The sequence below is a fragment of the Drosophila suzukii genome, chromosome X (genome assembly GCF_043229965.1).
Source record: "Drosophila suzukii chromosome X, CBGP_Dsuzu_IsoJpt1.0, whole genome shotgun sequence".
Taxonomy (NCBI): Eukaryota; Metazoa; Arthropoda; class Insecta; order Diptera; family Drosophilidae; genus Drosophila; species Drosophila suzukii.
The window spans coordinates 15,388,602-15,413,631 of NC_092084.1; the positions used below are offsets into that span (position 1 = coordinate 15,388,602).

Consider the following 25,030-nt stretch of genomic DNA (forward strand, 5'->3'; position numbering starts at 1 on the left):
AATAGCACATTAAAAATTGGAAAAAAAAGGAAAAGGATACATTATGTATAATAACATAATAAAGTAACAAGTGAAATGGGAAATATCTAGGTTTTTCTGTAGACCTTAACAAAAACGAAACAAACTTCGTCTAGTTGAATTTATTTCTCCTAACTGATTCTACCCCTCTTTTTTGGGGGCAACAAAGTTGCTGTTGACAGGTCGTACCAAAATCAGGAAAATAAAAAAAAAAACACTTAAAACGCTGATTTACGTCACGTCTAAGACAGGCAACAACAACACTCCTTCGTTAACCCTTAATTGAATGAGGGTGGGATTTTGGGGATTTTCGGGGCAAAGGATCATTACGACGCACAATTCTCTCGTTTTTTCATTCTTGCTTCTTTTTTTTTTGGCCAAATTGACTTTTGTACAAAAGTGCAATGAAATTGGGTGTTAAGGAATGACGGGGCTACAAATCGATGAGGTGTTACTAAAATCCCCCCCTTTTTTCTCACTTTCTGCCGCTCCGCTTTGACAGCTGCAAATTAATTAGATTTAATTATTGGCCCCATTCCAGTCACCTTCTTGTTGTCCTTGTATATTGATTGAGCCTAATTAACTGTGCTTGAAGTTTTGTACGCGCTCTGCAAAATTTCAATCATCCATCAAAGCCAAATCAGGACTTCCAGAGGGTCGGGGAAAATGTGCGAGGGGTAAAATGGGTGGGAAAATCACTGCAAGAGCTGGTGGAAATGGGCGGAAGCTGATTGGTTATTTTGCAACTGGTTTCTTTCGCTTGTATAAATTACAATAGATGCAATTATGAAGGCACTCCGAATCAATCAATTAATTTTCTTATCAGTACATATGTATTTCACTTAATAATGCGGGGTTTGGGTTTCAAATTCCTTCGTAAATGGGAATTTAAAATGTCTGGCATTAAAGGCATATTATTATCTATCCATTATGGTTACATCGTAAACTTAATACGGTACCCTTATAAAAAACGGAAGAATTTGTAATAAAAATACTTTTTAAAGTCGGTTAAACAGTTGTTATTTTTGCTCTGCGCGTTGGTTTGACTAAGCTACGAATGGAAAACCACAAGAAAAAAACAGTATTTTTGACTAAAATCCGAGTCACACAATACATGTTTTATTTTCTTATCACCAAGAGTTCAACTCAGAATTGTGAAAATGAATTATTTATTCCGATATCTGTACGAAAGCAGGTACATTGTCTTTACCATTTCGTCAGCCTCAGTCGAAGTCATGGCAAACACCTCAACCAATCCCGTATCAAATAGTTTAGCTGCCACTCCGGGTATTTCCTTGTCCACATAGAAGGCGAAGTTCGTCTCGCGAAGGTTTTCCAAAGAAATTGCGTGGGCCTTACGAAATTCCTGCAAGTTAACACTCCAGGGGAAATTGCCAGAGGAACAGAGGCGTAAGTGAAGGATTTTGTCGGAGACGTCGACCTTAAAGTTCACGTTCCCCATGATCTTGGCCGACATATCACTAAGGGTTTCCGCCACCTGTTCCTCGCATCCTCCGTTAAAAATCATCAACACGCCATTGGCCCATATCCATCCTACCCGTGAAGGCCCAAGTCGCACTTCGACTATACCTATGGCGCTGTTGTAGTAGGCGTTATCCACTTCCTCCACATCCAAGTCAAGATCCAGTTCTGTATTCATTTGAAGTACGGAAAATAGATCACAGTTCATCGTTTCAATGCACATGCGCGAGGGCTTGCTTTTAGGGTTAGTAGGACCTTCGCCTTCTTTCGAGGAAGATGCCTCGGACATCACGCATTCCATTGCTTCAGAGGGTGGAGATTCTGACTTCTCCTGACTTTCCATAGAACTCTCAGGACACTCCGATTCCGACGGCGCCACCACACCATTCAGATCCGAACCTTCCACACTAATCTGGTCGGGTAGCGGTTCTAAGACTGAGCCACTGAATTGGTTTTAATTTAATTAAATAATGAAATTTGAATTATTTGCCTAATTTACTTAAGATGGCTTACCAGGGCGAAGGAAGTTCAGAGTCTGTTCGTATTGGCTCATCTATCCCTGGATTTTCTACAGGCATTGGGGTCCTAAATTGAAGAAAACCCATGTTATAAGTACGCTAAGCATCCTAGCTGCTAAGCTTTAAAGTATCTGTTACGTCCTACCTGTCAGAAAACTCGGACATCTTTCGGCGCTTCATGGCCTGGCTGCTTGTGGAGGGACCTTCCTCCTCTGATTCCTCCCAAGAATACATATTGCGACTTTGGCTTGTGAAGGGTCCATCCTCCTCTGCGAAGTCCGCAAACATGTTCCTTAGCAATCCTCCGCTGTGCAAGCGTTTTCTAAATGCCTCTTGTTCCGCTTCCGATAAATCTTCGAATTTTTTTTTCGACCGATTTGCCATTGCTCGTTTAGAAAATATCACAAGTCACCTTTAGCTCCGTTTTGTTAATATCAAATGTCGAACTGAATTGTCAGACGTAATATTTTTCAAGAACTCTCAGGTTGCTTCGTTAGCAATTTTCATTCGATAAGACCTATCTGCTGAAAACCAGAGTTGTCACCCTATTACCTTAAAAAGCCATGGCAACTCTGTAACATTTTAATATGGCCAGTAAGCCATATTTACTTTAAAATCAATGTACGCATTTACTTATAATAAAAAATAAAATATTACATGTTATACCATCCAAAAAAATGTAAAACAGCTGTTTGAAAATTCCACAGCTTTCATTAAGAATCGTTCCCTCAATTGCTCAAATTTGTGGAGTTTTAAACAATTCAGCAATTGATTAGTTTAGGGAATACTTAGGTTTTATTTCCATATTATACGTTTTTTTAATTAGTCTTGGATGTTTACTTTAGGTTATCTAATACTACTTTAAGTGCAAGCTCACTTTAAATTGTTGATTATTTATAACAAGAAAAAAAGGACTTTTTTGAGAAAAATGGTGAAAAATACCATTTTTACGTTACAGTACCAATGGATTAGAAATTAAGCCACTAATTTTCTTTATTATGACCTTTATTTGCCTTATGCAAGAAATTTAAATTTGACTTTAGACAACTTGTCTCTTAGTTTTTAAGCTACCGGGATGAAACCATCCAAAAGTCTTATTTTTATTTATTTTGTTTTAATTATAGCTTCGGTGTTTTTTGTCATAGAATCTTCTACTGTTAGGAATTTTTTCTTAATATTTCAGAATTTCGAACTATTTCAAAAAAAATTTGGCCACTATTACTAAATTTGATAAAAATTGGACTCTTTATCATAAAGCTGCCATAGGAAAGATAGGAAATCGGCTTGCCATAGTAAGCTATAGATTGGGTAAATTATTTATGCCTTAAGAAATCGTTTTCTTGAAAAAAAGCTTAAATTAAAAAAAGCTTACATTGTGGGTTAATTTAAGCTGTTAGCCGTGAAATGACTTCTCTCGATTTGAAATACCATAAATCTACATTCCTGTATACTTTTTTTTTGGCTGCTTAAGGTGGTCATTTTTTATCCGCAACTAAAAATTTTGTGGAGCGACATTTATCAAACGCTTGAATGATATGTGCATGGCTTTTATAAGTATGAACGCTGCCTTTTTTTTGCAATTAATTCGCCAAATCATTTATCAATCAATCAGTGGTAAAGTATCGAGCCAAAGAAAAACAGACTTTACAAAAAACTTGAAAAAAGGCAGTGGACAACCGCAGAGCAAAGCACTTGACAAGTGTGCCAAAAAGGCAAAAAACGACAAGGTCGTTGTCCACTTGTGAAGGCCTTACCTCCCCACATCCTCTCCCCCAAAAGCCCAACGAAAATTGGCTTACAATTGGTCTTGTAGAGCAGCCGAAAAAGTACTAAGTAAATCAAACGTCAAGTGGTAAAAAGCACCCAAAAACACCAAACACACAAAAAACAACAAGGCTAAAAAAAAACCGGTAGAACAAACACGTCACGGCAATTAAAAGCCAACGGAATACAAGAAATTTACACAACAACAAAAATCGAATAATTGGAAGTGGGGGGGGGGGGGGGGGGGGTTGGTAAAAAACTAAGCCACATTTGTTGTTGTTGCCATGTCAATTGACCATCGGTTTGAGGGATACCAAAAAAAAAGCCACGAAGAATTCGAGAAATATCGACAGACAAAGCTGAAGAATGGACAAAAAAAAGAAGAGCCGCAGAATTTCATCGGTTCTTACATCTTGCCTGCATTGCCACTTGGCCCCAAAAAACAAAAGGCCAAACGGAAAACTGCCAGAGATGGCAGCACTACCAACATTTGCTGGTAATAGAAAAAATATAGAAAAAAGGATTAAAAAAAGGTCTAACCAGTAGGTTTTCTAATATCTCATAAGTAATATTAGTAAATATTTAAATATTTATGCCAAGAAATTTTAAGTTATATATATTTTAAATAATGAACTGGTATATATCATCGTATTATCATTATCATATTGTTAGATGGTATTATTCATAATTTGTTAAGGCAATTTCCCAGACTTTTCCCACACAAAGTGCCATGATTATCTCGAGCAATCCCGGAGTTTCCTGGCACGTGACTCACGCACCCATCCCTCGATTGCCCCCACGGATCCCCGAAACCCCGAGTCCCCGGATTCCTGGACCCTCCTCTTCCGTCGCAGGATGCCCCACAATTATGCCCTTTCCTGACCACAGACGTGGACACTCTGCATGCCAAACTTTTCCACTTTGCAACTATTTCAAAAGTGAAGCGAAACTTGTGGCCCACTTAGTCGGCCGGCCATGTCTCTATATGTATATATATATATATATATTTTTGGGTATAGCATATATATCCCCTCCGATTCCCGATGTCCGTGTGTCAACGCCGGAGTTTGGGTCTCCGTCGTCGATTTCCAATGCGGTTCGTGTCTCTGCCTGCTGCATGATTTATGATTTCTGCCCCGAAAAGTATTTGTGGCATTCTTGCACACCCGCCCCCGTATTTGTGGCCCCTCCCTGCAGGTCCAAAAAATCCGTTTCCGAGTCCGAGTCCAAATCAGAAGCCAAGTCAGTGGCAGAGTCACAGCCAGAAGCGTTCAAAGTTGTCTACTCAAATCATTTTAATTGAAAATTACACATGAGCGACGACGAGGCACTGGCAAAGGGAAAAAAGCACACTTTTAACACACTTTTTAAATGCCCTAATTCCACGACATTTTAAAATTTACCACGAAGAATTAAATATATATATATAAAATGAAAAACTATACATTGTAAAAAATTATTAAATATTTTAGGATATTGTTATCTCAATTTCTTAAAATGGTAAACTTATCCACATATTGTTTTAAAGTTATTTATTTTTTTAAGACTTTTACAAGCTACTTATTAACGGATCATTAATGATATTATATATATTTTATTACAGTTTTATAAAAATTGTTTTATGCCAAAATAAGTCTACTCTAGACTGAAATTTTAACTTGCCAAATTGACTATACTTGAAAAAAAATATAGATGCACTGTAAAACAATATAAAATAATTAAAAAACTTTTTATTTGAGTTAAGTATACGTAAAATAAATATAGATACACTGTAAAATAATATAAAATAATTAAACATCTTTTTATCTAAATGTATTAAAATTGTAAACTTATCCACATATTTCCTTAATTGTATTTATTTGTATAGCTCAGCAGAATCTTGTTAGCCAAACTAATCAATAGTCCTTTATTATGACTTTAAAAAGCTACTAGTTTAGGGAGTACTAAGAATATATAAAAGTTTATAATAATAGCAAAAAATATTACAAATATTTTTTTAGCTATTTCTGATGCATTGGTATGTAAAATACTCAAATCCTTACCTATTTAATCCTGGAAAAGTGGTAATCATAATTTTACAAGGCTAATTCATGGGTTAGCTATGAGACCCGCGGAAAAGATCTCTAAGATAGGGCAGCGAAATGTATCCGAGCAAAGGGAGTCAGCGAATGGATCCAAGGGCAGTGGATGGTGATGTGGACTTTTAGCACAGCACATGATGTCCTTGGGCTGTGAACCTGTGCCACCCCCGGGAGTTCCCCCCCGTAGCCCCCAAAACCACCGAAGTGCCCCTTCCCCACCCAGTAGCCCAGTGCCCCGAATCCCCGCCAGCTACCTATGGTTCCCCCACCGCCCAAAAGGTTTCGCGGGCTTGGCCAGGACCTTGGCTCTCGGTTTTTGGCCTGGCACATGGCACGTTTTGTCCGTACCGGAAATGTCCATTCACTTGCATATTAACAAAGTTCCGCACACTCACACACCAGTTGCCTTTTGGTCTATGCAAATACACGGCGAGAAATGGTCAATTACTTATTAAATTAAAAGTAAAAAACAAATTAAATAAAATTGTGAAACTTAGAAACCTTCTCCTTAAAATATTAAGTTTTAGTTATTAGTTTATATAGGTATACCTATTAATTAGTATGTAACTAGTTATTATTAATAAACTAATTAGGTTCTTATATTTTTCGGTTATTATTATAGACTCTGGACAAAAAATAATTATAAGTATTTAGGATGGAATCTATTATAACTATCATGCAAATTTATTAAGAATATCTATATTTTATTTGCCAATCACTTGGTACCAAGTAACCATTGATTTCTCCACCTCTTTGAATACTATTGGTCCCCAAAATGCCCACATGCTATTTATATAAAATAATTATAGTCAAATCACAATCGCATTGGCATATTCTTAATTTATCCCGAGTGTATTCTTGGCAGTACTTAATAAACTCCCCAGGGAGAAACGCAAAAGAGAAGGCCAACCAAGTTGGTCGTACATCATAGGGTCCTTCCATATCCTCGCCATGGGGGGCATTAGAAGGGGGGCGGGGCTTGGGGAGGGGCGGCAGAAAGGAAACAGGAAAGTATTTCGAAGGCACCGGAAACAGGAAGCAAGCAATAATTCAAATGAATTTCAAATCAAATCATTGCAAAACATTTACAAAGTATGTGCGCCAAAGAGCTGCACAAAACCGCACAAGGAGCAAAATGCCAGAGTATTTCAGAGGTTCAACTTTGACTTTTGCCTGCTGCAGGTGGGCGAGGACCCCCTTTTTCCACCGCCCATGCCATTGGTGGCCTTGCAGTGATTAATTTCTATTATTATGACACTGATTAGGTCCACTTACAGGCTCATTACAGTCATGAGCACATAATGCACAGCCAGGACACGTGACGGTGATTTAGGGGGCGCGAAACGGTACAGTGGCGTCGCAAGGGGGGCAGGAGTAGGGGTCACCGGGAGCCCAAGGAGCAACCTGGAGCTCCCCGGGCGCCATCCTGCAGACATTTATCAAGACATTGACCGCCGCATGCAGCGCCGACCGGAGACCGTTTGTCTTGCACTTGACCAGGGGCTCACCAAGGGGGGTTCCACCCGGGGCAGCACACAAACACACACACACAGCGATGGAGGCCCTCCTGAACATGAACACCAGTTGGCCCATAAATTAGAGCCACAACCCCAAACACACTGGCCTACACAAATTTGAGGTTTCGCAATTGCAGTTGAGGAGTTCACTACGCGATTTTAAAATATATTGATGTTAGGTGTATATCACTAGGAGTTTAAGTATATTATAGTATTAAGGAAAATGGACGATAGTTAGGGCTACTTTATAGCAATTAGTATATATTTTATATCTGTAATTATTTGTTTAAATTTAAATAATAAACGGATTAATACAAACAAATATCGGCATATTGTTTCAAAGTTTCGTAGTCGATATTTAGAAAAAAAAATAAAAGGCTTAGTACTTAAATTTGACGATTTAATTTAATAATATTTGAAACAAAATAGAAAATGTAAGATTCGATAATAGTCTTTTTTTAACCTTTTACACCATAAAATAAACGAATTTCTTATTAAAATTAAAGTTAAATCAAATTAATTTATCATAATAAGCCGCAAGAGATGAAAAACACTGGAAACATTTTTAAATTGAACATGAAACCGTGGATTTTACTAAGTTAAAGTAAATAGTTAATAAATATAAGAAATGTTTTGATTATAATAACCAAATAGAACCCCCAGTTTTGCCAACTCAAAATAAAACAACTTTTGTTGCACAGTGTAATTGCTTTCAATTATTTAAATAAATAAATTAAGTTGCCTTCTCGCATACTAATGGTAATAATTAAAAAAAAAATTGCTTGGCTTCGAAAAAAAAAGGTAATAATTTTGCTTAGCTAGGGGATGGTAGATAGGTGCTTCTTAACCGCGATTCGGACGCACAACCATCACCTGGGCCTTGTTCTTGTTCCGGCCACGTTTGTTGCCCCGCCGGCGACGTCTTTGATTGTTGTTGATGCCGCCACGCCTCTTGTTGACCCGACGCCTACGGGCGGGGACACGCCTCCTATTATTCTGGCCAGGACGCACCCGACTGGACACCGCCTGACCGACGATCTGCGGCAAAAGACCGGCGACCGGCGATGATCCATAGATCACCTGATTGATGGCCGCGTTGGTGGCGGATGATGACGAGGATGAGGATGAGGAGCTGGAGGATCCCGTATTGCCCAGATTCACATAGATGGCACCATTGGCAGTCGTCGTCACCACCCCACTCGTTCCCGTTCCCGTTGCAGCTGTTCCTGTACCTGAGCCCGTAACCGTACTCGTTCCACCTGTAACTCCTGTTCCAGTTCCCGTTGTACTTGAGCCCGACGCAGTGGGACGCAGTTGCTCCAGCATATCCTGCTTGTTGGTTATGTACTGATTCAGGGCCGAGTTGAGACCCGAGGAGCTGCTGCTGCTGCTGCTACCACTGTTCAATCCGGAGGCCAGGAATCTCAGCTGCCCGTTCTCGTTGCCATCCTTCACATAGATGCCGGCCAAACGGGTGTTCTGATCCTTGGCCAGGGACTGGGGATCCTTCTCCGCTTTTTGGGCCCAAGAACTGCCCAGAAGGCAGAGCACTAGAATTGCGTAGATCATTTCTGGACGATGGGCCATCAAACTGTGTGTGCCGTTGTCCAGATCATTCGCACTTTTATAGCCCACCATGAGTTGACGGAAATTGGGAGTCGCGATTGGGACGCTTTCTTTACCCACGGTTCATGGCTGCCAATATGGGTTTTTAGAAAGCCTTTCTTCCATCGTACTATTTTTTTTGTGTACCCCCGGGGTAAATAGTTGGCTTCGCCTTTGAGTGGCAAGAGCGTGTCAAGAAGTGGCCGTACTTGTAGGCCATTGTTTGCTTTGCCGCGAATCGTGAACCTCAAGTGGTCACAGCCAGAAAGTCGGAGCCGCACTTTAATTAAAATTTAAAATCAGCTTCAGTTTTGGGCATTTTTTCGGGCCACAGTGGGTTAACGGGGTGATACAGAATTTACTTCAGACCTCTACTGATGATATCATAAGAGATGTCACCTAATAGTACCCGTTGTGTAAATGTCGCATTATTATTCATAAAATTGATGAAAAAATATAAACTATTAGACAGATTTACTTTAAAAACTCTCCCTTCATAAGGACATTTATACCAATAAACTTTGCTATTAAAGTAGTAAAGTAGAATTACTTAGACAAATTTTGTTTCGCAAAATAAATCTCCAAAGGGCAATGTAAGAGGATTCTATTAACATCAATGAACTTGCACCACCAAGACCGTATTTTTTGCACAATACAAAGTTTAACCCATAAACCGCTGTGGCACTTTTATGCACCCCCTTAACGCCCTTTCTCTGTGAGAATTGCATCTTCCCATTTTTAAGATCAACCGCTGTGAGATTGTGCATTCGGAATGGTTTCCATCACTTTGGCGCCAGTGTGCCGCAGATGGCGCTCCCTATTGGGGCGCATTTAACCCCCCGCCCCACGATGCTTAACCCCCTCTTGCCAGCCTCATTTCATTCTATTGCCGTTGATGCTGCGCTGGTGTGCCTTGCTTCTCAATTTTTCGCCTAAGTTGGCCAACCGACAGTTTTGGGGCTGAATGCCTGGCGGGGGCTGTTGAAATAAATTTCACTTACGCCAACGCTCACACATACGCACTAGATGTACACTGACGAAAATTGCGGATGACTTGTAGGAAAGCAGAAAAAAAGTATAAAATAAAACACATCGCTCATTTTATATTTAACTTAAGCTTAAACGTTTTTTTAAATATGTATCACTTTAGAAATTTAGTTATTTGTATTGTTTTAAAAGTTAAGTAACATATGTGGAAAATTACGTTTTTGGGAGCTCTTTCAAAACAGCGCTCTTAACATTCTAATACAAGCCAACGTTGGTAAGGTAAAATTACTTTCCAAGAAACTAGTTTAATCTTAAATCTAATTATGAAATTAGTAGGACAAAGTTCGCTTTTTTCTTTCATAAACCGTGAAGGTATTTTATAATTTAATTTTAATCACTTGAGAAGGTATTTAAAAGATGAGTAAAAGTGCTAAAAGCACAAGAGTACAGTACTCATTTCTAAACTATCTTTTTTTATTGATTGTTTAATTACTATTTTTGAAAGTCAAATTGTTTTTTTTTTGTACGCTACGTTCTTGTATATTTTATTGAAGCTTTTTACGAAATTAAGAAAATTAATATTTGGCCATATATAAAATATTTTTTGAAGTGCAGGTCCACACATGGAAAGTCACACGAATGGAGAGACACATACGAATGTCGCTCACTGTTCGCGGTTCGTCGTTTACTTGGCAATGCAATTACAGGCGCTAACCGCGCGTGAAAACAGCAACAGCAACAGCGGCAATAACAACAACGGCCAGGGGAAAAACTATCCACACCGAAGTTAAGGATATTCTCCTAAAATAAACCCCAAAACCTATAAATATTTTACAAGTTAGTAAAAGACGAAAATGCCTGGAGGAACTATTAGTTAGTTAATTCCAAATGCATCTGCAAGGGCAATTTCCTATAAAATGGTGTATTTTTTAACATTGATGATCAACTAAAGAAAAGTTTGAACTAGTTTATCAGTAAGTAAAACAGAAATATGCCTGATTCCAATCAATTATCTATGAAAATTTATCAGTAAGTAAAATAGAAATATTCCTTCAAAAGCTGTAACTTAATGATTCCAACCAATTATCTATGAAATATTATATATCTATGTAGTTTAAAAATGTTATGATTTTTAAAAATCGATGAAGGTGTGTTCTTAACGCTTTTTAAAATGTAAATAACTCTAAGTATAAACTTATTTGCTTCGGAGCATTTTAAAATATTACGTAATTTGGCTTAAATATAAATAAGAATTTTTGGGAGCCTTGTGAACATTTTTCCACTACTGATAAAAAATAATAGTAAAGCAACGGATTTTAAATTAAATTAAAAATTTTGAATTGAATAAGCAGTCCATATAATATCTAAAAATTAAAGTTTAAAAAATTTAAAGTAAGGAAACTCATGTGTGCGATCTAAAGAGACATCCGGCTAGAGTATGTCCGATAGAGTGTGCCAGCTCCTTGGTTTTCCTCTTGATTCACTTTATCCGGCACCGCCCCCCCCCCCCTGGCTTTCCCCACCCACTCATATCCTCACCTTCCATTTCCCATTTTCCTGCCACTGAGCGGCTTAAAGCGACGCAATGACAATTAACAACAGGCGACAAAACGACAAAACGAAAGAAGGTGAGCTTGGGGACGGGGGAAATTCATGGGGATAGAAGGGGGGGCATTTGGAAAATTCAGGGGGCTGGGAAAAACTCAGGCGGTCTGCGGGGCTACAGAATGCCATATCAATGACAGCAGCAGAAGCCCGAGAAGAAAAATAAAGAGACAACTTCACGGCAGGATGCCACCCACCCACTCAACCACTCAACCACTCCACCACCCAATCACCCAGCCACCCGACTGGCAAGGCAAGCCCACCCACTCACCCACCTGCCCCACACACTTACGCATATTAACAGGCTTGAATTTTTCAGTTTTTCGCAGACTTCTCCAACAACGCCAAACCCCTTCCATTTTCATTTTCACGTGCAATTGAAGTGCAAAATGCGTTTGGCAATAGAATTGCCAGCTAAAGTTTTCCCCAAAAACCCCGGAGCCCACTTTTACCCAGACTTTTCCACCACAAAACAAAACTCAGTTCCGTTTTTCCATCTACTCAATTTTTATTTTTGCTCCAGTTCGGTTTGGTTTTTGAAGGCAAATTTTTGTAAGTGAAATTTCAATGACATTTTAATGGAAATTGCAAATGAATGTAGAATGGGGGGTGGGGGGGGTAAAGGTGTACTTAGTGGCTTGGAAAAGTGCAAAAGAAGGCGGGGGTTACAGAGTTGCATAATTGATTCCAAACTTTGGGATATCTTGGAAAGGCCACTTACGAAGCGAAACAGAAAAGCTCTCGAATATTCAGATACAAATTTACACTACTCCTAGTAAGATTTTGAATTTTTAAAAATATTTTAAAAAAGGTTTTTTATTTTTCTTCTAATCAACGAAATTAAGAAAATGCTTACAAAAAATTCTGGATATATAAGAACTTTATTCGTTTATAGCATATGCGAATTTCACTAAAGGTTCGAAACAGATTCCTTGCCTAAATCTTGAACGGAAATTTAAAAAAGTCATTCATTCAGATCCCATTTTAATGGGATTTCTCGCAGACACCATTCCCGTGTTTCCCCCTTCAAAAGAGAAATACAGCAAACGCATCAGACAAAGGAAACGGAGGGAAGGAGATCGTTTCAGACATGCGAACAGAGTCCCTTTCGATCGGAGAATAAAGATCCAGATCCAGAGATCCCCTATGGCATTACATATTCGACTTTGCCCTCGGGCCTGGCGTCAGCTGTCTTCTCCTCAGTCTTAAGTCAGCAGTCTGCAGTCTACAGTCTTTCGTCTTCAGTCTTCAGTCGGCAATACGCTGTCTGCAGATTGCAATGTGCTATATGCCGTATAATGCTGGGTTGTCTGGTCGGCAACCGAAATAGATAGAGTCAGAAGAATTTCCAGCCTATGTCAACGTTGCCTGCGATGGGGAGAGACGTTCTGGCATTCTGTTTACCAAAATAGACCCACAACTGTTCCCCAATCCGAAAACGGGACTTTGAAGCGGTGTGCAGTGAGAAAAAAATATGACCCTGTAAGATAATATTAAGAAATGTAAGTTTGTTTCTTGAATTTTATAAAATACCTTAGGTACTTTGGAATACCTCGAGTAGAGAAGTCTACTAAGTTTTATATTTCCTCTAGACAAATAAAAACAAAAGAATAAAATAAATATATAATTAATGATTTATTGATAAACCATTACAAAATACTTATTTAGCACTCTCATCAACCTGTTTGTTTATTTAATAATTATTAGATATTAAGGTACGTATTTTGATTGAATTGAATAGATTAGAAATTGTAAAAAATAACACAACCTATACAACATGATGATTCCAAAGAAATATATTTTTTACATGTTTTGCTCTTAGATTTTCTCGCAGTGCACTCTCTCCCACCGCTTTCTCCCTGCTTCTCCCGAGATTTTCGCATTAAACATGTCAAACTCTCGTCTCGTCGGCTGCAATTAATAAAGGTGCTACATGGATGCGACTGGGGATAGAAATGGAATGACTGGATCAGGCGACCGAGTTGTCTGCCGCGAGTCTTAAAATAGATCTACATATCTATCCCCCGAAGCTCCCGTATCCCATATCCCACATCCCACATCACATACTCCCGAGTCCCGAGTCCCGTATTTTCCGGACTTTTCGCCTGGCGTGTTAATTTGTCGCTTGCCAGGGGGGTTTTACTATAAGTGGGTAGAAGAACTAAAAACCCGGGATCCGTAATACTCCCGTCTACGAATTACGCCCCCTATACCACATTTCTCGTTATTTATTTGCCGCGTCTGTTTGTCATTTTCGGTATTTGGTATTCGGTTTTCCAGAGGGTTGGGACAAAACAAAGCGAAATGGGGAAGTTGGACACTTTTTTTTTATGACCCAGCGCGGGGCAACATTTTTCAATGTTCCTAATGTTTTCTGGGGGCTTTACCTTTACAAAGGGGGCGCGACAATTATTGATCTTTAGCCAGAAGCAGAAGTTTGTTACATTTCCGTGGCTATTTTGGGCCACCCGGGGAATACACAATTGAAACACTTCCGTTAATGCATTGATATCACGTGCGAGGCCATGTTGACAATCTGATTTCAAGATCCTCGACTGGGGAAACCATATTTCGGGGTGGGCCCTGGGGTTTTACTTTGAAGATCGGGAAGAGTTGGAGGAAGTTGCGATGTTGGGGAAGTTAAGTCTTTGGGGGAGTGACAGCGTGCATGTTGGGGGACTTTTGGGCACTGGAAGAATACCTCTCGCAGAAAGACAGAGAATCTTGGGGAACCATTTTTCTTTATAAATAATGGCCTGGAAAATAAATTAATGTAATTTTATTCCATACAATAAAGGTGTATTGAAGTGAATTGATTTTGGAGTAAAAACTTTCGTATTGCGTATAATGTACTTGTATACTTATCAGGCATTCTCTGATCCGAAAACGTATGCGCCAAATTCCCATAGCGTATAATCTTTATAAGACACTAAATCTAAAATAAATATATATGAATTGCGTCAGGGTTTGTATTATCGCCACGGGCAGATCCGCCCCTCGGCAGCCTTGAATAAGATCAGCTTAAAATGCTATAGCCATTTGTGAAATAAAAACACATCTTTTCAATTGTTTAAACTATTTGTACTTAGTAAATATTATAATTAAAGCTTTTAAGAAATTTTTAATATTTTTAAGCTCTAACTAAATCAAAGAAAAGAGAAACCTAGGAAAACAATAAAATAGTTGGTATTATGGTAAAAAATTGTATGTAGGATGCAAGCCTTTCTTTTGATTATACTAACAATGTTGTTAAAAAGAAGTTTTATTGTTAATGCTATTAAAAGCTGACAGCAAGGCAAAATACCTTTTTTAATTCCTGTTTTACACAGTATCTTCCTTTGAAAACTGAGTAGAACCGAACTTGAAAGTGGTCATCTTAGGAATATATTCTAGTGTGATAAGCGCAATCATTTCTTTGTAATAGTGACGAGATAACTCAAGGATCCTGTTGAAATCCCTGCCACTGGCATGCAACCTCCGTCGCCGGTCATTAGCATCCAATCCATCCAATCCTAATGGGACCCTTGGCCGAACCTCTGCTGGAGCACTCCAACTAAGTTTGAAATGCCAACTCAACTCGAGACCCGAGAGTCCACACCCACTTGAGGGGACTTCTCGAGGATATGGAGATCGGGGATGACAGCTGCAGGCAGGCCCGATTGCAATTAGGAACGGGCAAGTATAAGTAAGTATTTCCAGATGACCATCATAAATAATGGAGAGTGCAGGCGTAACCCAAACATCCAAAACATGGAAATCAAATTTCGAAGGGCCGTGCACTGCATATATATGATATATATCTCCGTTGACCACTCGAAAGTATCGGATTCCGGGCTGCAGGCGCCTATGGGCGGGTCCTGTAAGGATTTATCCTCTGTATAAATCCTTGTCCAGCCATGGCCTGCAATTGCACTTGAAGAACTCAACTCGAAAAATTAAAGGCTCTTGGATTACCAACGCAGGATAATGACAGCCTTTGTAATGCGAGACGCAACTTCTTCGCCCCGTTCTTGTTAGCGTTTTTCCTTTGAATTTGCGCCGCAAACTTTTGTTTATTTGTTTTGTCAACATTTCTGGTTATCTTTTTGATTTTTTAGAAGTCGTCTTGGGTTTCGGGGCAAGTTTCGGATTCGTTTTTATTTTTAATTTTTTTTTTTTTTTGAAAATCAGGAAATGCAACTCAATCAAAAGGAGATACGTCGACTTGTGTGGCTTTGCTCACACGCATTTTTCACGCTAAGCGATCGGCTCTTTATTGGCCTCAAAAAAAAAAAAAAACACACGCTGGGCCTCCGGAAAAGGGCCCTCAATTTGTCATGCTCTTCGGGCTATTTTATTCCTATATTCATTTTCATTCTAGTTGCGTAATGAATTTGTTTTAACCAAAAAAAAAAACAAAAACTACCGTGCTTGTGTCATGCACACTCACGGTCACAAAAAAGATGGTGTTCTAAAGTTAAGGCCATGCAAAAAAATAATAATAATAAATTAAAGCATAATAATAAAGTATAATAATAACAATTCTTAGCTTTTTAAGCTGTGAGTATTTTTTCTCACGCATTTGTTATTTATTCCTTCGTTTTATTGGACTAGTGGTATATTTGTGAAACTATCATTTATATGGATCCATTTATTACATTTCTTAAACTATTTATTTTCTTTATTGATTAATAAACTATTTTTTATTCATTTTCGCAAGTGCTATTATTATTCTGAGCACTACTGTGGTTGCCCAAAAAGTGTGGAGTTTTTCCCGTGTACTCGCTCTGCATGTGGCGCTTTTCATTGGATTTTCATTAATTTGAGCCGTGTAGTTTTTCCTTCCCGCTGCTTTTTTTAGTGATGTTGTAGTTTTTGTAATTGCCGATGTTGTTGTTTTTGTGGTTGTTGTTGTTGAAGAGGGCGCGTAATTGATTTGTGGTTCATGCATCCTAAGCAAACAAATTGGATTTGCAGCGGTTGAGTGGTGAGTTTCGGTGTTTTTTGGGCGGTAAATTTGGGAGGCAAATCATGGAAAATCTGGCGAAATGTCGAAATGGAAGGAGTTTAAAAGTCGGCGGGACACTATGGCAAAAATGTGTTAAACAGCGCAAATTATGTCTATTATTTCCGAGGAATCAAAAGCTTGAACAGCGCAATGAAGATTTTAAAAAAGTCTAAACTAGTAAAAAACAAATACTTACAAAGTGAAAGCCAGTAATAAAAAAATATCGTAGAAATATAAAGTTATAAATAAGTAACTAGTCATTTAAAAAATAAAAAAGGCTCTTAAAAGCGCTACTTTAATAAAATAGCATAGCTAACGAAAATAATTTAGTCTAATTTTTTACGAAATAAACTGAAAAATATTTTGAGAGTAATGGTTATTTAATATTTCAGAATTTAAAGTTTCGTAAAACATAATTGAATTAAATAGAAAAACGTAACTTTTAATGAAAATCAAACTAAAATGTTTGATTTAATTAAAAAATATTTAAATGAAGTCAACAAATATTTGATATTGTTAAATTTTTTATTTCCATATTTGAGTTTAATAAAAAGCTCAATTGATGAAAAACAAAGCGGTGGAAATTAAAACTTAATATTTTTCGCTGTGTTTTTCGTCCATTGCGGTTTTTATTAACTTTAAATATGGAAAAAATAAATAATATATTAATCATAGTTAATTTAAATATTTAAAACATTGATTAATTGACAGAAAATATAAATCAGATAAAATATTTTCTGAGTTGATTTAAATATTTTCAAATGAAATTTAGCCATTTTAATATGATTTGTATTCAAAGTTAGGTTTTGTATACATATACAGATATTTATTTTCATTTTTCCATAATTTTTTTTAGTAAAGTCAAAGTCAATCCATTAAAGAAATTATGAATTTATAGTTGCTATAGCAAAAACTAGCAAAACCAATGTTTGCCGGGCACAACTAAGTTTCGATTAGCAATCGCTCTCGACTAGAAGTCCCTCAACAAATTATAATCCAATTATCGTTAATTCCAGCCCCCCGCCGATGGTGAACAATCCATTATAAGGGTCCTTCCGGCGGACCCTCAACTATAATATTACCCCCCATATGAGCCACGATTTCAATCCGTTTCATCAATCATCCGCCCAATCAAATTCGCCGACTCATTCGAGTGACTTTGGTGTTGCTTTTGACACATTTCTCGAGCGCCAAATCGATCATTATCAGCAAATGCCGTCGTCGCTAACGCCCCCAAAAAAAAATACATTATAAAATATATATATATCAATGCCGAACAAAAAGAAAAAACCACGAGAAGAAGTCCCTGAAATAATCTTTTATATAAACTATTTTGTACTTAATACGAAACCATAAACTTCCATATCGCGAATTCTTTAGTGCTTTGACTTAACTTATGATACACAGACAGAAAAAGATGATTAAAATACGATTTTTTCAGATCTAATGTTTTAGATTTTTATGTGACAAATTATTTCTCTTAATTTAGCTCAAAAATAAAAACACAATTTTTCTTCAAAATATAAATTAAAAATATATAAGACATTTTTGACTGATAGATTCGATCAACACAGTGTAAGGGTATATTTTGAAAAAGATTATACAAAAAAGAGAGAACGATCTGAGGAAAGTAGTGGGCAGCTCATTCGGAGCTCTGATTTGGTAATTTGGCGTCTGTTTCGATCGTCTTTACTCGCCCAGCGAGCGAATTATGTTTTATTAATTTAATTTTTTAACGAGCCGCGATCCAAGCCTCGATTTATGACCACGACTTATACATGTATTGAGACATATTCCCTATGGTCTCGCAGCTTATTTATTTCTAATTTCGCTCAGAGAAGGCATCGTAATGATCGCTGATGAGGTGTTTATGAGCACGGCCAGGTATTTGGGTTTCGGATATTTGGCATTAGTCACGCTTATTGTTTTCGACCGAAACGGGGGCGTTTCTTGGTCTTCGGGCATCGGTTATGGGTTATGGGCTATGTGTTATGGGTTTTTGGGGTCTTGGATCGGCATTACCTTTTGTCTTTGTGGCGCATTTTCCACCTTCGATCTGGCGGCGGTCATTAGGCACAGGGAAATCGCTCTACAGTCGATCCGCCAGATGAAATCGAAAACGTGAGAAATGGATTCGATATGCTGGCGGTGAGTGAATCGCCGGAAGCTCATCTTTTAGGTGTGGCCCATAATCAGATGCGGGTTGCTTTTGGGATATATGAGCTTTTAAGTGACGGGCATGGAGAGGCTTATCATCATTCTAACAATCGAAAACTTGACCACTTTCTCATGTCATCTTTAATTGTCTCCAAAATTATTAACACATTATAATTATGTCGGCGGAATGTATGAAAATGTTGTAATTAAAACGTACATCTATAGTAATTAAAACCGGTCTAAGGAATAAATAAAAATGGAAAGGCCCATAAAAGCAAGTTATCTAATTAATAATTCAAGTACGAGTCATTTCTTCTGTGTAACAACAAATTAGTATATCAATCTAGACTTTTCACAATAAATATAAAATAAAAATCTATGTTAAATGATTAATAAATAATAAAGTCATCTTCAAAGAGCAATACACATTGTTAGTGCCAAAAAATTATTTGTATTTTATACTTGCAGAAAACGCTGAAATCCCCCGAAATGGGGGGTCCATCAGTGAAAGTGCCCCCTGATGAAAGCCGGGAGTTACTCGCACCCATTTGTGCGAATTGGTATAATGGAGCCGCGTGTAGGAATGTGCTAATCGAGCCACTGAATACGGCCATCTATCTATTTGGCCAGGCCAAACAAAGGTCCCATCCACATACAATATGTGTACGTATGTACAGTGTACACTGTACACCCACTACCATGCCACCCAAAATACTGGCCACTTAGCGGATCTCGAACTATATGGCGCCCAAAAGTGCAGTGCGGAAATCAAACAATGCCATTAGGCTAATAATTGCCGCTCGTTATTGTTGTAATTGCCGGCATTGGAGGCTCTCTAGCTGCCAGCCAGACTAAATGTATTAATTAAGCTATTTATCTAAACTAATGCGAGCATTTAGTGGCCAAGACAAGAAGCAAATTGCACTCATTAGTCCGATAGCCTGGTAGTCCGGTAGTCTCCGCACTACAGTCTTCGATGAGCCGGCCAATCGGTTTTTCTCCCAGAGATAATTGGCCCGGATAAGTAGCCAGTGGCTATTGCCACGGCCAGGATTGAGGAATGTTTTCGGGGCCAATTGGAGTTATCGTCACTAGCCGGCGGAGCGATCAGCCTGGGATGCGGCAGCTATATCATCATTAAAGCCGCTCCCCGGTCTGGAAAACGGGACAGGGAACACGCCAACGTGCACTGGGCGAAAAGGTCGGTGCTTGAGGTGGAAAAATCCAAAAATTAATTGAATTAAATTATATAAAAACAATTTATTGACCCTTCCATTACTTTAGGATTAGGATTACAAACAGTAATTTCTTAGATAACGCGAATTCTTCAGCATCACTTGGCAACATAAGTGTTGAAAACCATAAAAATAAAATAATATTTTTGCTATGAACGCAATGATCTTAGAATAATTTACACCGTATTTTTTAAATTTATTGTTGCAGTTTGAAAATAACACAGTTGATAACATTAAAATTCTTAAACAAAGACATTACATTAATATTCCAAGCCAAGATTTTAGTATTTTCTGTCTTTTTTTTTATAAAAGTCAAGACTTTCATTTGTTATAGACTTTTTTGTCACAGTGTAGCTTATCGCCTGCCGCGTCATTAGCTTGATTATGATTATCAATGAGCACATCGCCAACGCCGTCGCCGTGCCACATTAAATAACACAAGAACTTGTCTTTGTCTTAAAACTGGAACTGGAGCTCAGGGCTCTTTCCTTGGCTTTTAACTTGGCTTTGTCTTTGGACTTGGACTTGCTCAACTGACCGCCGAACTTACTTCACAAATTAATTGTAAGCCATGGCAGAGTCCAATGGCATTTGCTTGAAGTTGGTAACGGAAATGAATTCAAGCAGATATGACCAAAGCATAGTAGGTATGGGGGAGAGTGGGGTAAGGATAGTTAATGAAGTTCTAATGAAGACACCATAGAACACACTAAAAATGTGAGCCTTAAACGTAACCCATCAGATGAAGAAGTTATTCTATTCGAGACACTTTATTGGACAGTACTCGGGCAAGGATAGTTAAAAAGGTATTTCAACATTTTGCAACATTTCTCGAAGCCCTTGCAATTGACTTCAAATCAATAGTTATAGCCAAAAGAACAAGCTTTCCAATGAGACCACTTTCATGGTGATAACTCTTTATTTATAGTTGCGATGTCCAACTTTCTTACTACAACAACAAAAATATATATTTATATTATAAAATTTTAAATTTAATATAGAAGGCGTAAAAAACACATAAAAATGAATCTTAACTTTTTTATTTCCAATTTAGGGTATTAGAACTTCCCCAAAACCCGCTCAACCCATCGCTCGTTTAAATTTTCGCCTTAGTTTCGTTTTTTGTGTTTTTTCAGCTTGTTCTCCAATGATTCCTAAGATCTGGGATCAGAGATTTCAGATCTGGTGCGGTTGATAAAAGCGATGGGCTTCCCAGGCGGCGTGACAAATTGCTGGGAGCCGGGTTCCAGATTGGTTTCTGTTCTACGGTTGCAGGGTTTCACCAGCTCTAATCATTGTGATTAGCATAATGAGGTTGTCAGGGGGTCGGGTGGATATGTATGTATATATATGTATGCATATTGATTCTGTCAGCTGTTGCCGGTTTCTGATTTCTTTAATGGAGCCCTCAGCCCCGGGGACAGAATCCAGAGTCGTTGGACCCCCCAACTCCTGCACTTACACGTAATCATAATCGTAATAAAAGGCCACATATGGTTGCCAGGTAGCCGAAGTTGGGTGGTTGGGGGATAGTATAGGTAAAAACCGGGCCTGGGAGTGGGAATGACTGGAGGTGGCCACATGTGCCATCTACACACAAAAACACACACACTCTAAGCGAGTGAAATGTGCTCATATTTTAACATTCCACACCCCCCAAAAGCAAAACAGGATAAAGAAAAGCAAACCATCAAAAAGGCAACAACATCATCATAAGCAGCATCCCCAAAACACTCGCAAAAAGTTATGATTATTACAGAGGTCTTACATTTAAAGAATCTAATTTTGATTTTTTATATTTTAAATACTTTTTATAGAATTCACTTCATTAAAAGGCTACTTTTTTTAATAAAATAAATGTAATATTTCAAAAAAATTGGTAAGTCAGTACTAATAGATATTTTAAAATTAGTATAGAGCTACGAATAATGAATATATTATATTATAAGGCTTGTTAGATAGATGGTTTCAAATGGCTAGGTAATATAGGTTCAGTAACAGCATTAAATATTAATTAGGGCCTTTGTGAAATAGGAAAACATATTGTTTTAAGTGCTGGATGCCCATCCCACTAAATTGAGCTCCCCCAGCAACAATAAAAAAGCCACAGAAACTGTCACCGGGCAATGTTTGACAGATGGACTTGCTAGCTGAAGTCGAGCTCATCTAATTTTTGGTATTTGTTCCCGCTGCCGTTGACGCTGATGGGGGGGGGATTGGGTTTCCCAGCCCCTGAGATCCCGCATGTGCCACCCCCCCTACCATTTTACCGCATATTCCATTTCCGAAATCAGATTTGAATGCGCTCCTCGCGGATGGATCCTGCTCATCGCGTGTATCCTGCAAACCGCAATATGAATGAAGTTTTAATAGATGTCTACGGTGACACATTAAAGAGCAGCCAAGCAAAAAACAGGGAGGATGGTAACATACACAAAAAAAAAGATGACAATGGGAAAGAATAATGAATCGCAAGATGCAAAGTTACAAAGATACAGAAAGATGTATACTGGGGTAGCGGGAAATATGAAAATACACGGAATCGCTCAGATTTTACGACCCACACACATCTGGCACTTTAATGGGGATTGGATGCAGGCTTAAAAGATCATAAACTGCTCTACTGCCACTACGCAAAGTTCATAGTTCGTGGAATTATGGGGGCCAGAGATTGAATTTTAATTGGCGCGGCTTAGGGAGAACTGCATTTTATTATAATTTTATTTTCAAAGAAAATGCGCAGTGGAAAAGGGAGATAGGGATTTGGGGAGGTCCAGGAAATGTATTTTAAGACATTTTATAACCTAACCACGCAAAATATGAATGATGGCTTTTTACTTTGGCTTAGAAAGTACAACCTTTATGTTAAATACAAGGATCTCAAACACCATCGAGCATTTTGTAATTGCCAAAGAGTTTACATTTAATCGTAATAAATCCATAAAAATGAAGGACGAATGTTCTCAATTCAAGAACAATGTACTTTAATATTTCTCTCTATGTAGCCGAGTCGATTTAACCATGTCCGTCTGTTCGTGTGAACGCCATGATCTCGGATACTATATAAGCTAGACTACGACTGAAAAACCACTAAAAAATGACTATTTTTGACCAAAATCTGAATCGCAAAAATAACCGATGTACCCCCTTAGAAAAAATGAGAAAATGGGTCAAAAAATAAATGTTCCTCAAAGTGATAGGAATCGATAGCATTTTTAGCAAGCTGCTCAAAACAGTCGTTCTTTTAGATGTGCGCCTTGATTTGGCTAAACTACGACTGAAAAACCACTAAAAAATTACTATTTTTGCCCAAAATCTGAATCCCAAAAATAACCGATGTACCCCCTTAGAAAAAATGAGAAAATGGGTCAAAAAATAAATGTTCCTCAAAGTGATAGGAATCGATAGCATTTGTAGCAAGCTGCTCAAAACAGTCGGTCTTTTAGCTGTACGCCTTGATTTGGCTAATCTACGACTAAAAACCCACTAAAAAATGTATATTTTTGACCAAAATCGGAATCCCAAAAATAAGCGATGTACCCCCTTACAAAAAATGCGAAAATGGGTCAAAAAATAAATGTTCCTGAAAATGATGGGGATCGATAGCATTTGTAGCAAGCTGCTCAAAACAGTCGGTCTTTTAGCTGTACGCCTTGATTTGGCTAAGCTACGACTAAAAACCCACTAAAAAATGTATATTTTTGACCAAAATCTGAATCCCAAAAATAACCGATGTACCCCCTTACAAAAAATGCGAAAATGGGTCAAAAAATAAATGTTCCTGAAAATGATGGGGATCGATAGCATTTGTAGCAAGCTGCTCAAAACAGTCGGTCTTTTAGCTGTACGCCTTGATTTGGCTAAGCTACGACTAAAAAACCACTAAAAAATGTATATTTTTGACCAAAATCTGAATCCCAAAAATAACCGATGTACCCCCTTACAAAAAATGCGAAAATGGGTCAAAAAATAAATGTTCCTGAAAATGATGGGGATCGATAGCATTTGTAGCAAGCTGCTCAAAACAGTCGGTCTTTTAGCTGTACGCCTTGATTTGGCTAAGCTACGACTAAAAAACCACTAAAAAATGTATATTTTTGACCAAAATCTGAGTCCCAAAAATAACCGAGCTACCCCCTTACAAAAAATGCGAAAATGGGTCAAAAAATAAATGTTCCTGAAAATGATGGGGATCGATAGCATTTGTAGCAAGCTGCTCAAAACAGTCGGTCTTTTAGCTGTACGCCTTGATTTGGCTAAGCTACGACTAAAAAACCACTAAAAAATGTATATTTTCGACCAAAATCTGAATCCCAAAAATAACCGATGTAACCCCTTACAAAAAATGCGAAAATGGGTCAAAAAATAAATGTTCCTTAAAGTGATGGGGATCGATAGCATTTGTAGCAAGCTGCTCAAAACAGTCGGTCTTTTAGCTGTACGCCTTGATTTGGCTAATCTACGACTAAAAAACCACCCCCTTAGCAATTGAAACAAACTGCTGAAATCCGTTTCGTCACTACGTGGACTGCCATTCACAAAGGCCTTACTCAGAAATATGAAAACATAGAACATTGTATTAAAGCTAACGCTAAACACATAAATAAGACATCAAAAGCTATGTGGCATATGTACCGGAATACATAAGAAATTGAATTGATGGATTACAAAGTTTGTACAATTTGTTTCATTTGTACCCTTTCATGCGTAATGAATCAATGGACCGCGTTTTAATAAAATTCATACAGTGCAACCGTTTAATTAAACTTGAGGTGCAAGGGCTCGCTTTTAGGATTGGTAGGACCTTCGCCTACTTTCGAGGAAGATACCTGGGACATCACGCGCTTCATTGCTTCTGAGGGTGGAGATTTTGACTTCTCCTGACTTTCCAAAGAACTCCCAGGACATTCCACTTTCGACGGCGGTACCATCCAAAACCACACCCTCCACACTAACCATGTCGGGCAATGGTTCTAATATCGGGGCACTGAAATGGTTTTAAAGAAATTAAATAATGATAATGATATTTTAGATGGTTTACCAGGGCGAAGGGAGTTCAGAGGAGCTGCCGGTT

At 38.2% G+C, this 25,030-nt stretch overlaps 2 protein-coding genes across 2 annotated transcripts; both read right to left on the reverse strand.

The window, feature by feature from the left end:
- Nucleotides 1–1,137: 1,137 nt before the first annotated feature.
- LOC108018883 (uncharacterized) lies at nucleotides 1,138–2,476 on the reverse strand. The gene is made up of 3 exons (XM_017086472.4): nucleotides 2,164–2,476; nucleotides 2,014–2,085; nucleotides 1,138–1,943 (listed from the first exon to the last, which is right to left on the reverse strand). Exons 1-3 carry the CDS (start codon nucleotides 2,400–2,402, stop codon nucleotides 1,184–1,186), a joined length of 1,071 nt encoding a protein of 356 aa, XP_016941961.3. The 5' UTR covers nucleotides 2,403–2,476; the 3' UTR covers nucleotides 1,138–1,183.
- A 5,592-nt stretch (nucleotides 2,477–8,068) lies between these two features.
- On the reverse strand, nucleotides 8,069–8,966 carry LOC108019053 (uncharacterized). Its single transcript, XM_017086679.4, has one exon. The coding sequence runs from the start codon at nucleotides 8,947–8,949 to the stop codon at nucleotides 8,224–8,226; it is 726 nt and encodes a 241-aa protein (XP_016942168.4). The 5' UTR covers nucleotides 8,950–8,966; the 3' UTR covers nucleotides 8,069–8,223.
- Between the last annotated feature and the right edge of the window lie 16,064 nt (nucleotides 8,967–25,030).